This window comes from Paecilomyces variotii (assembly GCF_004022145.1).
Source record: "Paecilomyces variotii strain CBS 101075 chromosome Unknown C8Q69scaffold_18, whole genome shotgun sequence".
Classification (NCBI taxonomy): domain Eukaryota; kingdom Fungi; phylum Ascomycota; class Eurotiomycetes; order Eurotiales; family Thermoascaceae; genus Paecilomyces; species Paecilomyces variotii.
The window spans coordinates 42,166-54,937 of NW_021167157.1; the positions used below are offsets into that span (position 1 = coordinate 42,166).

General features: G+C 48.0%; 4 protein-coding genes across 4 annotated transcripts; 2 read left to right on the forward strand and 2 right to left on the reverse strand.

The window, feature by feature from the left end:
• The first annotated feature begins 503 nt into the window (after positions 1 to 503).
• Positions 504 to 4,910, forward strand: C8Q69DRAFT_438906 (SNF2 family N-terminal domain-containing protein). Its single transcript, XM_028628595.1, has 3 exons — positions 504 to 1,146; positions 1,204 to 1,277; positions 1,337 to 4,910. The coding sequence occupies exons 1-3, from the start codon at positions 919 to 921 to the stop codon at positions 4,674 to 4,676; spliced, it is 3,642 nt and encodes a 1,213-aa protein (XP_028481249.1). The 5' UTR covers positions 504 to 918; the 3' UTR covers positions 4,677 to 4,910.
• Positions 4,911 to 5,205: 295 nt separating this feature from the next.
• On the reverse strand, positions 5,206 to 6,458 carry C8Q69DRAFT_510757 (hypothetical protein; the record flags this gene model as incomplete). Its single annotated transcript, XM_028633214.1, has 4 exons — positions 5,206 to 5,534; positions 5,608 to 6,055; positions 6,117 to 6,233; positions 6,288 to 6,458. 4 exons carry the CDS (start codon positions 6,456 to 6,458, stop codon positions 5,206 to 5,208), a joined length of 1,065 nt encoding a protein of 354 aa, XP_028481250.1.
• Positions 6,459 to 8,844: 2,386 nt separating this feature from the next.
• On the reverse strand, positions 8,845 to 10,161 carry C8Q69DRAFT_424136 (UbiA prenyltransferase family-domain-containing protein). Its single transcript, XM_028628415.1, has 2 exons — positions 9,983 to 10,161; positions 8,845 to 9,920 (listed from the first exon to the last, which is right to left on the reverse strand). The coding sequence occupies exons 1-2, from the start codon at positions 10,100 to 10,102 to the stop codon at positions 8,973 to 8,975; spliced, it is 1,068 nt and encodes a 355-aa protein (XP_028481251.1). The 5' UTR covers positions 10,103 to 10,161; the 3' UTR covers positions 8,845 to 8,972.
• Positions 10,162 to 11,257: 1,096 nt separating this feature from the next.
• Positions 11,258 to 12,750, forward strand: C8Q69DRAFT_481823 (hypothetical protein). Its single transcript, XM_028631622.1, has 3 exons — positions 11,258 to 11,553; positions 11,618 to 11,864; positions 11,935 to 12,750. The coding sequence occupies exons 1-3, from the start codon at positions 11,499 to 11,501 to the stop codon at positions 12,566 to 12,568; spliced, it is 936 nt and encodes a 311-aa protein (XP_028481252.1). The 5' UTR covers positions 11,258 to 11,498; the 3' UTR covers positions 12,569 to 12,750.
• Positions 12,751 to 12,772: the final 22 nt, after the last annotated feature.

The following is a 12,772-nucleotide window of genomic DNA, read 5'->3' on the forward strand; positions in this document are numbered from 1 at the left end:
CCAGAGACAGTCTGGTCTAGACACTGGCTATCTACCGGGAACAGCGTTGTATAAAGCACTCGGCGTCCGAATTCCGCTCTACTGCTTCCCTGTTGCGACCATGGCGTCCCAGCCGTTTTCAGGTGCGAAACCATTTCCAAGACTCCGTCGCACCACCTTGAGCTGCCCTGGTGAACCAAATCGCAATAGCGACGATATCCGGACACTGTAAACAGCCATATTTGTCGTCAATGTTGTCTGCTTGTTCTGGACAGTGCTGGACAGTGAGCATATCATCGCAAAGACTAAGACTGCATTAGGAAGACTTGGGACGGACACCTGGTACGGTAATTCTGATACCGAACAATACATAGGGCGCCACCAAGATCCACCGTGCAGCTGCTAAAAATGACCTTACGTGACATGACACTAAGCCCAGTGGGAGGCGGTGAATCTAGGCTACCGCCCGTAGAGCGTTTTCTGCCGGTTTGTCATCATCGCCTCCAGGTTATCGAGAGAGCAGCAGTAACTGCCGCAACACATGCTCAGTCAGAGCATATCTTCTGCCTGTGAGGATTGCGTATAGACCATCCTGATATATGGACCGCTCTGGGATACGCCAATCTGCAACGTTGCGTTCTGCAGGCCTCTGGAAGGAGGCTCTCTGAGGAGCATACAGATTTGTCCCCGCCTTTGGCTCAAGACCTTCCGCCACCGTTACGAACGGATATCGCTGTAGAATTTTCAACAGGATCTAATTGTGTCATCAGCAGCTGGTGAATTATAGAAATTCACCAAGCCTAACAATAGCATATATGAACGACTGAGGGGTCTCGTTTTCGAGAGTCATACTTCTCAAGGGAGCCCTGCGCTTTTTCCGACTTGTTGCAACAACCTTTCTGCCTCACCACGGTCTCACGACGCTCTCACGGCGCAAACATGGATGAAGGTAGACCTGAAAGACAAGAAAGCCCGGTAGTAAAGCCTGAGGCAATGGAGCAAGAACTCCAGGATGACGATCCTACTATAACGGAGAGGGCCGGGCCAGAAGGTGGAGCATCTAATCAGAACACCACGGAAACTACCGACGAGTCGGCCCAACTGAGGGAGCTACTTCAGACGGATATACGAGATCAAGATGATCTTGAACGTGATATTGGACGCCAGGTAAGCACTGATTCGACGGGTTTGTCTTCAAAAAGATCGTCCTAATTCCGGGATCAGGCCGATAAGCTGCTCGTTGAGCAAGCAGATGAACGCGATAATAAGAGACTGGAACGGGCCAAGAATGAGAAAGAGTTTGTCTCTCTATTTGTGTTTGTCCTCACAGGCGAGACAGTGTCTGATTGAGTTACAGGAAACTTGAAGCGCAGGTCGTCAAGTTGCATCAGCGACTCTCACAACCCGTTGGGACTTCCGCGAGGGTTCGCATTCGTTCTGAAATCGAGAAGACGGAATCACGTATAGACGCTCTGGAAGCGGATCTAAAAGATATACAGCAACGCATCGACGAACGACATCAAGGCCAAGAATATGCGGCCCAGGCAACCGGCAGCGGGCGCCTGCCAAATGAGTCCCGCAGAGACTATCTCATTCGGACTGGAAAGATCACGCCGTTCTCAAAGATGGGATCGGGGACAAATGAAGGTCCTCTGGCAAGCCTCCACGATGCCCTGATCGATGCGGAGGATGAACGCGATGAGGTTGAGGCACTCGAGGAAGCCAAGAATAGGGCTGCTGTGTCCCACCGCGACCTCCGCCTTCCCGGCCTTGGTTTTGATGAGACTGAAACGAGTTTTGAAGAGGTTTCTCCATTCGACCGTTCACAGAAACGGAGAAAGCTGCAACCGAAGGTCACACGAAAGGTTGTTGTGGGCAAATCACCGGAGACAGAGAAGGCTGATGAAGAACTGGATGTACAAGTGAGCGACGAAGATGAGTCCGCTGATTATGTTGACACGGGTGAGGCTGGAATCCCATCAGAGGAGGATGAAGAATATGTTTCAGAGGAAGTCCAGAGACCGGGAAGGAAGCGAAAGCAACCCGTGAGCGACGAATCTGTTGAAGATCTCCGCGGTGTTGACGATGGGAACGAGAAGATCTACCAGTCTCGCCTGCAACAATGGGTTCAGCGGAGGTCAGCCGCCCGTAAGCGTGCCATCAACACTGGCAAGACTACTATACCAGACACGGATGATGATAGCCAGCAAGAAGAATGGTTCATGCCGCATCCCACAGTGCCAGACGCAGAATTCGATGGCGGGTACCGGATTCCTGGCGATATCTATCCTTATCTATTCGACTACCAGAAGACTGGAGTCCAGTGGCTCTGGGAGTTGTACCAGCAGCAGGTTGGAGGAATCATCGGTGATGAAATGGGACTTGGAAAGACTATCCAAGTCATATCATTTTTGGCTGGTCTTCACCACAGCAATAAGTTGACAAAACCAGTCATCGTCGTATGTCCTGCAACTGTTATGAAGCAGTGGGTTAATGAGTTCCATCGCTGGTGGCCTCCCTTCCGCGTGTCCATTCTGCACACCTCTGGCAGTGGCATGATCAACGTCAAAAGTGAAAGCAGCAGAGAAGATCGGCTGACGTCCCAGATGTGGGATCCAACTCGCTCTCATGCCGCTTCCAAGGGACAGAAAGCAGCAAGAAAGATTGTCAAGCGTGTCATTGAGGATGGACATGTTTTGGTGACCACTTATTCCGGCCTTCAGACCTATGCATCTCATCTGATTTCTGTTGACTGGGGTTGCGCCGTCCTTGATGAGGGACATAAAATCCGGAACCCCGACACTGCCATTACGATTCACTGCAAGGAGTTACGTACCCCGCATCGCATCATCCTCTCCGGGACACCAATGCAGAATAATCTGTCTGAACTATGGTCATTATTCGACTTCGTTTTCCCGATGCGTCTGGGGACATTGGTAGATTTCAGGAATCAGTTCGAATTTCCTATCCGTCAGGGCGGTTATGCGAATGCGAGCAACTTGCAGGTGCAAACAGCTGCCAGATGCGCGGAAACGCTCAAGGATGCCATCAGTCCATATCTCCTACAGCGGTTCAAAGTCGACGTTGCTGCTGACCTCCCAAAGAAGAGTGAACAGGTGCTGTTCTGCAAGCTAACAAAGCTGCAACGGAGAGCCTACGAAGCATTTCTCGGTTCAGAGGATATGCAATCGATACTTAATGGAAAAAGACAAGTCCTGTACGGGGTAGACATTCTTCGCAAGATTTGCAATCACCCTGACCTCCAGAACCATAAAATGCTGTCTCAAAAAACCGACTATGACTACGGTAACCCGTCAAAATCCGGCAAGATGCAGGTCGTCAAAGCCTTGCTTGAACTGTGGAGAGATACTGGACACAAGACACTGTTGTTTGCGCAGCATCGTATAATGCTGGATATTCTGGAAAAGTACATCAAGGCCTTGTCTGGGTTTAACTATCGTCGGATGGACGGCAGCACTCCCATTCAGCACAGACAAACTATGGTTGACGAGTTCAACAATGATCCCAATCTCCATGTCTTTCTTCTCACCACCAAAGTGGGTGGTCTAGGGGTTAACCTGACCGGAGCTGATCGCGTCATCATATATGACCCTGACTGGAACCCCTCCACTGATGTCCAGGCCCGAGAGAGGGCATGGAGATTGGGTCAGAAGCGTGAGGTCACTATCTACCGCTTGATGACAACTGGTACTATTGAGGAGAAGATCTATCATCGTCAGATTTTCAAGCAATTCCTGACGAACAAGATCCTCAAGGACCCGAAGCAGAGACAGACTTTCCAGATGAGTGACTTACACGACTTGTTCTCGCTTGGTGATGAAAATCAGGGGCCCACCGAAACTAGTAAGCTCTTTAAAGATGCAGAGGTCACTTACGACGAGAATCGTCAGAGTACATCTCAGGAACGGGCAGAGCCTATTGCGGCCGAGAATAATCCTTCGGATCTCCAGGACGAAAAGAGGGATATTAGCAAAGTTGTGGGGGTCGCTTCGATGGAAAACTTCCAGGACGAACCTGCGCCGGGCACAAATCCGGAAAATCCAGGTACTTCAGCCTCCGAGGCACGTCTCATGGAAGGTATCTTCGCCCGTTCCGGTGTCCACTCTGCGCTTGAGCACGACCAGATCGTCAATGGTAAACGAGTTGTCAAGGCGGATCCCAAGATCATCGAAGCGGAAGCCCGGAGAATCGCCGCAGAAGCTGCTGCAGAACTGCGCAAGGCCGGTGAAGCTGCCAGGTCTGTCCCTATCGGAACCCCAACATGGACAGGTCAATTCGGTGTCGCTGGAAGGCCAGAAGAACCTGCTTCCGTGCGACCAGCTTTTGGTGGAAGCAGCAGTAGCGCACGTCGGGCCAACGCTGGACCGTCTTCTGCCAGCATTCTTGCGAATCTGACAGCTCGTACTGGTGGAGGTCCGTCACGGAGCAGCAGCAACAGCCCTGCCCCAGCAGCAAGCGGAAGGGACTTCATGACCATGATTCGAGACTACATCATTTCACATGGTGGGTCAGTCTATACTCAAATGTTAATTGACCATTTTAATCGGTTCTGCACGACTCCTCAGCGTTCTGCGGAATTTAAGGAGATGTTGAAGACGATTGCAGTGCTGCAAAAGGGTGGCCGCAACGGCAGAGGGAAGTGGTCTCTGAAGCCAGAATACGCGAAGAGGGGGTGAATTAATGCTATGATACCATGTACCAATATTATGTTCGTTGTTTTTTCTATATCGAGGCGATTCTCGTAAATGACCTATTTCGATGCATTTCCCTCTTATCCCTTCTTATGATTTACAGTGGTTCCATATTATTATTATTTTCGATATTTCTAGTAAAAGTAAATATACTTGGCATGAGTTCTCAATTGGAAATAGGGCTATTGTAAGGCTCCTAGCCGCTGCTCGAACATAGCGATACAAAGCATTGTCCCTAAAAACTATAATCCTTAATGGCTCGTCCGTAGAAGATAAAGAGCGTATAGAAAATTGACATCGCTGCAAGTGTCCACTTCAGTCTAGGCAATGGCCGCTTTCATTCCAATACGTTGTCTTGCGCTAGAGCACAAGATGAGAGGAAGCGAGGCCCTGCATCCTCCTTTTCCCGAATTTATTGTGCAACCATTATAGCCTTTTGTGTTTTGTATTCGAGCGAATTGGCAGTATTGATTGGTTCTATGGGCCCCCAAGAGAAGAAGTGCCGAATCGAACACTAGACATAAGTCTGAGTTTGATATGTACCTTCAAACTCCTGCCCCTCTTGAGATCGGTTCTCATGAATAATGATGTGGTCTTTCTTCACCATTATACCCTCTATACTCTCACTACGCCCATGGCTCGTGGTTCTCACTGACGTGTCGTTCTGGAGGAGGTATCCTTTGCGGCTTATCGGGTTTAATTCAGATGACTGGACGTAGTAACCGTTTGTGGTTCCCTTGCTGTTTAGACCTTTAACTAGGGCCCGAAGCATGGGAAGTGAACCTGCGATAAGTGCAAGATCGCACTCGACGATGGTCCAAAGGATAATATCGCCGATACCAACTACAGAAACAAGGATGTTAGCGCCGTATCTTTGGGGTGAAAAGAGGGGAGCTTAGACTTATCTTGAACATACCTAGGTAGTCTTTCTTCGCAAAGTAAGCAGTTCCAAAAGGGAGACGAGCAATAGTCGCAATAGAAGCCATGACACCAAGCGAAAGAACCATGATAATAGCAGTCTTTCGCCTTCGGGACATCTGAACCTTCCGTAACATAAGAAAGGGCAGAACCGCAGTGGTAACGTCGGTCAGGAGATTAAATGCAGAGATGACGAAAGTGATCACCACAGTGATCGTGTTCGGGAGACAGGTTCCTGGCTTTTCGCCCCAAGTCCTCTCGATTGGTCGACATTGGAGTAGGATGTAGATATCAACAAAGACGGTGGAAATGACAGTGATACCGATCAAAGTCCATAGCGTAATTCGGTGCCATCTTATAACTGCGATACGGAGTAAGGTCAAGCAGATACTGCATTTGATCCAAACGAAGCCGCTCAGGAAGAAGATCTGCCATAGAAAGACTGACTGATGGGTGGTCAGGGGGGGCTGGTCATTATGAATTGGGACAGGTTAAGGAGAACGTTACCTTAGCTCCCTCCATCCAAATCACACCTGTTGCTCCGCCTGGAATTCTTTCATCGGGACTGCCGAGTCCAGTAAATGTGCCGTAGCTTATAACGGCATTGTGTACCATGTTTATCACCTTGTAGAAAGTTAGCGATTTCCACCACAATTCGAGTCTCCTTGGTGCGTATACATATCCAATACACATGAGCCAATCCTCAGTTGCGAACTTGCGAAGACGGAGACGAACTGTGACTCTCAGTATTATGATAATAGTACATAGTATGGAAAATGTGATGGCAACAGCCAAGATGCTTCTTGCGAGGCCTGTAGGTCGAATCGCGTGCCAACCAGGAGGTGCCATTCTAGCATTTACCTACTATGGTGGTGAATAAAGAAAAGAAATGATAAACGAATGAAAAGTAAAATAAATCGAACTGTCCAAGATTCTTTTTCCAGGGTCTAATGAGCTGAGACAATATATCCCGTCACAGGGGGCAAATCCGCCGTTAGTTGCTCTACCAGGATAGAAGCACTAACTACGACCAGCTCTACTTAGCCAGTTTCGAACTTGCCGATTTTCCAATAATGCCATCTATTTTTCTTCTGGACTTTTAGAGAGTACTGAATTATTAATTATGACTACCAGACGGCCTTTATTGGCAGTCTAGCCTACTGGGTACCTAGGGTTAGAAGCTCTGGGATCTCTACAGTAGGTATTTGACTACTCAACATATGCCCAAACACTGAAAACCATGAATAGTTGTAGGGAGGTCCCTTAGCAGTCTCATCTACGGGGTGGTGTTGCGAAACCAGATGTATCGAGAGGGTATCCAATCTCCTATCTATGGGGAAGGTGAATTGATAGACCAGCAAAGCAGGTCAAAAAACTAAGAAATCCTGTCTAATCAGCGTTCCAGAGCTGATATGTTGTCATCTATTGTCGATATAATTCCATATAATGTACCTATCAAATACAACAAAAGGTACATACGTTTTTCAAATAAGATATTCCTTGCTCCTTCCCACTGCATCTACGTCTCCTTTGACAGCTAGATAATGAGCTTGCACTTTGCATAATCTATTAAGACGATTCCTCACAACACGTAATAGATATTAGCGGGCGTAAATTGTAGAAACACCGCAAATGTGCTATCCCCATGGATCAAAATTGTCAACTTTCTGCCCCTAGACGCCACCGTAAGAGATTTGTATGGTATGGTATGGTAGTCAGTTCCCGCACCTGTTAGCTCGAAGCAGAGTTACGGTGACACCTAGCGGACAGCAGGCCTGTACCGCTTGCTTGGCGGTATACCATACATTTGTTTGCGGTGGCCCTGGGGCCGCTCCATTTCGCCCGCTCTTGGTGTTGGTAGTAGTATGTGGTCTTAGGCCAGCCCCTGCCACGTATTCCCTTTTTACCTAACAGTACCTCTAAGTAGAGCTAATTGATAAATAAGAGGTTTTCCTATATGTCCTACCGCAATTGATAATTCTCGTAGGGAGTAACTACATCAGCAGTTGACTCAATCCGGGATGCGAACTTAAAGATACAGAGAAACAGAACAGCTTTGCCTGCCATCCTAAGTAGACTGTGAGTATCCCGGATGCTCTTTCTTAGTAGTGTCTTACGGTCCTAAGTACGGAGGATCCCAGAATTTTATCTATCAACTTTACTCAGAGTCCTGGCACCAAAAGGAAGGCAAGTTACTCTCCGCTAGACCAGCGGAGAACAGAGGTCTAAAAGAACCAGAACGTACTAGAACAACTCCCAATAACAAAGACAAAAAGCCGATCCACGCCAGAAGGGCCGTCCCGAGTCCCGACTGCCAATACTGGACGCTTGACAAGGGCATCGTTCTTCGCCTCTGCGTAGTTGATTATACGGACTAGTCATCGTCAGCTAACTATTCTAATTGTTGTTGATTATGTAGCGGGACCCCAACTGACGGGATCCATCATCCATCACGTCCTAAGTGCGAATCAGCTATGGATCGCCAAGAGGCAGAGAGTCTTGACTTTTAGATGCCAAGATGTCACTAACATTGCTGCACAGCATTAGCGGCGGGAGGAAGCTGTTTCCGCCGGGATGTCAAGGCCAGACGAACTCCTCCCAGAATTCCTCACCTTGTCCGAATCACCTGTCTTGGACTTACTATACAGCTAACGCAGCGGCGTACTCCGTAGCTATTCTTGCGGCGTAGTCATCACTGCGGCGTAGTTATTCCTGCCGCGTATTTAGCTTCGGACTATACAATTAGTACAAGATCATGTCCAGTCTAAACAACTCTCGACCTGACGTCCAAACGTCCAATGCGCTGGCGGAGCCGTTTCTCCACTTGAAGAAGGATCCGGTCTATCTCTAAGAAAGGTCCAGGCCGCATTATCTTGCTGTTGGGTACCTAGCTTAATGGCACTGCATCCTCCAGCCAATGTCAACGGACTTTCGGACAGAATCTCGAAGTTCCATGATAGAACAACTACTTGGAGGAGCGCTAAAGACGTGCGATGGGGATGGATCTGCTTCCAGAATTCGTTTTCTAGAATGACTTAGACAATGTATGAGAGTCCGAAGATGTCTCCAGACTCGTGGGAAAGATTTCGGAAACTCATATCAAATTCATGCTAGATTGAGGGTTGGAATCTAAATTATGGCATTCTGATCTGAATTTCCACAACTTTTAGTCAGACTATAACTATAGCTATACTTAGAATATTCTAATATGGTGAGTGGCGATGGGTACGCATAACTCTTCAGAGCTGGGTGTACATAGTATTAAGGGAATACACGATCTGTCTGATATATCTAAAGAGAGGGGTCTAGAAGATGGAATTCCTGCCCTCATATCCAAGCTCAAATATGATGCGGGGACTGCATCTACTGGAGACCCCCGGACACCCATAAGGACAACGGTAGTTCATACCTGCTGAGTATTGGTATCGCATATAAGGAAGGGAGCCACGCCAACGTGTAGTAATTGAAAGTGGCGCGGTCTGCTTTCGCTGACCGACAAGACAGCATTCGAGCTACCACGAAACTTCCAACTAAGAGTGGTGGCACATAACCAGCGGTAAAACGCGAGTTTCCCCAGTATGCCGGACAGGCAATAGACCAAAATGAGATGAACAGAGTCGTGATCCAGCGGGTTGTCCAGTCGCCGATGACGAGAGGCACTGTGCGTCTTCCTCGGGCGCGGTCGCCTTCCTGGTCTCTCAGGTCCTGTATTTGTACGGTTGTGAATGTGTTGATTCCAAGAAGAAGACACCACTCATATCCAGCTCGGGTCATTGTTGTCGAACCCATTGCTTCCGCTGCCACACGCGTCGCGCCCAGCTGGCCCGTCATGTAGAACAAGGCATTGATGATGTTCTTTCCCCACCATGAGCTGGCGCCACTCGCATAGTCGTAAACCCACGTTTCGGCCATAAAGAAGAGTGCTTCAGGAAAGCCACCTAACCAGGTGCCAGTCGCTAATAACAAAAGACAGGTCGCTGCGATGTACCAGTGTTGAGCGCTCTCGATGCTCAGCCGACCAGATGGAATGGCTCGCCAGGGCTTATTGAGTTTGTCTTCTCGAATGGATTCAGGATCTTTCTGGTTGCTGCAATCGAAGTGAAAGACGTAAAGCCAGGCATAGAATCCAGCATGTGAGAGGGCAGCAGAGAGATCGTTCCAACTGGGAGATGGGTTGGTCGTGACACCACCAGATGCAACACCTAACATGGCGAAAAGGACGATAGGAAGGACGTATGCTTTGATATTACTCTCGGTGATCAGATGCGCGAGGCTGATGATTTCCCAGGTCTGAGCGAAGAAACGACATATCTGTACCTTGGTTAGCAATGACAACAGATACCTCGTACTTGTGGCTGAATTATTATAAATACCCTTGATGGAACATTCTCATTACGAGAGACTTTAAGATCGGTACATGTGAACTGACGAGGGCCATTGGCATTAGAGCTCTTACTAGACGGGAGCGCACCAGAGATGATATCCGACTTCATATTGAGCGAGGTCCGAGGGAAATAGACTTCAGAACAGTTAAAGATATGTATACATGTAGAGGACTTGCTGAATCTCTGTCATTTTCCTCCATTCACAGGCACTATTCTCCTCTTTAATAACCCGAGATACTCAAAGTTCTGACTGTATTCTTGGCTCTTGGAAGAGACTACCCCTCTGAAAACTCAGATGTAATGCTTGGCCCGGGACGAGAAATTTCGTGTCTCTGAATTAGTTCAATACTATGGCAACTTCTATTTGGTACGTGGTGGAGAATATTGAAATGATCTTACGTGTAGGTAAATGGAGGTATAGACAAGTAGTGTAGGATAGCGTCGCAGAGGAAGACTATACAACCCGCCTCCAAGGATATGGATGGACCCCATAACCCCACATGTTTACGGACGAGTGTCGATGTAGCTCGAACTTTCAATTATCGGGGAAGCTACTGAGAACCCGGACCCACGGACTTTCACTCTCGACTTGAAGACTACAGAGTCGTAAGTATCATCCCCAAGTTACGGTGGGCTACAGAAAGCATGACCTGTAAGAGATAGGCCGATTCCATAGCAAGCGGTTAGTAGCCTTGAATAAAGAGTCCAGTAGAAGCAACCTGACTCGTAGGTCTCGGGTTGTCTCATGTTAGTACTTGGTGCAAACCGTTCCCTAATTTAAGGTCCTCATTTTCTAAGTACTAGTTCCTGCCGTCGGATGTGTTCCGTAGGCTTCACCAAGCCACTCCGTTGCTGCAGACAGAAACACTGGTTACCTCTTATCGACTAAAGTTGAATTCCGGTGGCAGGATGGAATCAAAGCCCAGAGGGCTAGCTGCCCGACACTACCTGTCATTCTATTCCATACAGTGATCTTATCATGATTATCTGCTGGTTTAAAGTCAAAGAGTCTTGCCCATCTGTCGGTCTAGGATACGCCTTTATTTTGGCTCAAGATGAATTTTTATCAAATCCACCGCAATGGTCGACCTGTAAACAAGACGAAGACTGGAGCCAAGTATTCATCTATGCAGACCCATGTTATGTGCGCAAGCTAGTCGCCACGACCAATACTGACCCTGGTACTCTGCGCTGATTTCCAGCCATCGGTACGGCTACATAAGCGCTTCTTGAGTTGGCATTGTTTCAGGCAGCTATTTCCAGATTCAGAAAGGGTAAATCCATGATGGATCCGCTCAAACGGACCATATGACTAGGGGAAAAGTGTGAACAGTTCCTTTGTGTGAGACACCGACCCCTCTTATATGTTCTCTCATCGGACCAGCTTTCTTTTGGTTTCTTAATCACTACTCAGTTTGATTGATATACCTCCCTCCTCAGCTCTACTCTATTGAATCCTTTCTATTTTGATTTATCAAAGAACACCCTTTATTATCAAAACAAAATGGCTTCGTGGGATGTAAAAGGGAAGTTCGCTATTGTTACCGGTGCCGGCAGTGGTATGTCCTTTTCTAGGTTTTACGTAGGATGTCGTCCCCAAACTGATTCTGCTATACGCAATAGGCATTAATCATGCATTTGCTGAGCAACTGCTTAATGCTGGTTGCTCTGTGATATTTGCTGATATTACACTACGCCCCGAAGCTGAAGCGACAATCTCCAAGTTTCCTCACCCTGCAAAGGATGGAAACCCCTCCGCTGTGTTTCACCGAATGGACCAGTCCGATTGGTCCCAGATCGCTGCTACATGGGATTTTGCCTTGCAGACATTCGGTAGAGTTGATCTGCTTTGTCCTGGCGCTGGTATTTGGTATGTATTTGGATCCCTTTACACATCGGGAGACCTCCTCTCTACCTTTCTTTCCACTAACCATGCGAAGGGAGCCTCCGTCGAGCGCCTTTTGGAACCCCCCTGGCATTTCACCTCTCTCCAAAGACAACCCCAACAGTGCACCTGGTTCCTACCATATTCTGGCTGTCAACCTCATGGGTCCTGTTCGATTTGCCCAGATCGCTATCGACTACTGGCTGAAGAACAAGATTGCAGGTAACCTGCTCCTGGTTGCTTCTCAGAGCGCGTATTTACCAACTATCGGAACACCTCTGTACAATACAAGCAAGGGAGGCCTTACGACTTTCACTTTGAGTCTAGCGCAGATGAAGGCTCGTCTCAACATTCGAGTTGCTTGCATGTGCCCATCTACTACCTTCACTCCTGCTGTTTTGCAGGAATACTGCAAGGACAAGGTCCGGGAGATTGATATGAACATGACAGCCACTGAATGCGCAGAGGTAATGCTGCGTATAGTCACTGAGGCCCAGTATGGTGATGGAAACGTGGTGGAGGCTATGCAATTTGGAACCAAAGAGAAATCCGAAGTCAGAGTACGCAATGTGCCGTATCAATTGTTGTTACCAGAAATCGACTTCAGTGGGGAGTTCTCTGGTAAAAATATCCTGGCTGAGGAGGAAAAGCTATGGAAGAGATTGGAGACCAATGGTATGGGTCCTTGATGGTCGAAGGTTCGGCATCAGGGGCTGCTTGTAGGTGTTAGAGATCAAATCTTCTACAATCTGAAGCCTTTAGTATCCCCGACTCCAGTTACTCTGTATAAGTCAAAGAAAATAACATGTCTGCTATCTGCATATAAACTAGCTGCTGCCATTAATTGCAGAGCTTGAAACGGAAAGAGCCCTTCAGGCTATTCTCCCGTTCTT

Excerpts from the sequence above, each read along its gene's own strand:
- C8Q69DRAFT_438906 (XM_028628595.1), top strand. The coding sequence starts at position 919 with ATGGATGAAGGTAGACCTGAAAGACAAGAAAGCCCGGTAGTAAAGCCT. Across the intron at positions 1,147-1,203 it reads AACGTGATATTGGACGCCAG|GCCGATAAGCTGCTCGTTGA; the intron begins GTAAGCACTGAT and ends TTCCGGGATCAG. Across the intron at positions 1,278-1,336 it reads CGGGCCAAGAATGAGAAAGA|GAAACTTGAAGCGCAGGTCG; the intron begins GTTTGTCTCTCT and ends ATTGAGTTACAG.
- C8Q69DRAFT_424136 (XM_028628415.1), bottom strand. The coding sequence starts at position 10,102 with ATGAAGTCGGATATCATCTCTGGTGCGCTCCCGTCTAGTAAGAGCTCT. Across the intron at positions 9,921-9,982 it reads ATGAGAATGTTCCATCAAGG|ATATGTCGTTTCTTCGCTCA; the intron begins GTATTTATAATA and ends ACCAAGGTACAG.
- C8Q69DRAFT_481823 (XM_028631622.1), top strand. The coding sequence starts at position 11,499 with ATGGCTTCGTGGGATGTAAAAGGGAAGTTCGCTATTGTTACCGGTGCC. Across the intron at positions 11,554-11,617 it reads TGTTACCGGTGCCGGCAGTG|GCATTAATCATGCATTTGCT; the intron begins GTATGTCCTTTT and ends TATACGCAATAG. Across the intron at positions 11,865-11,934 it reads TGTCCTGGCGCTGGTATTTG|GGAGCCTCCGTCGAGCGCCT; the intron begins GTATGTATTTGG and ends AACCATGCGAAG.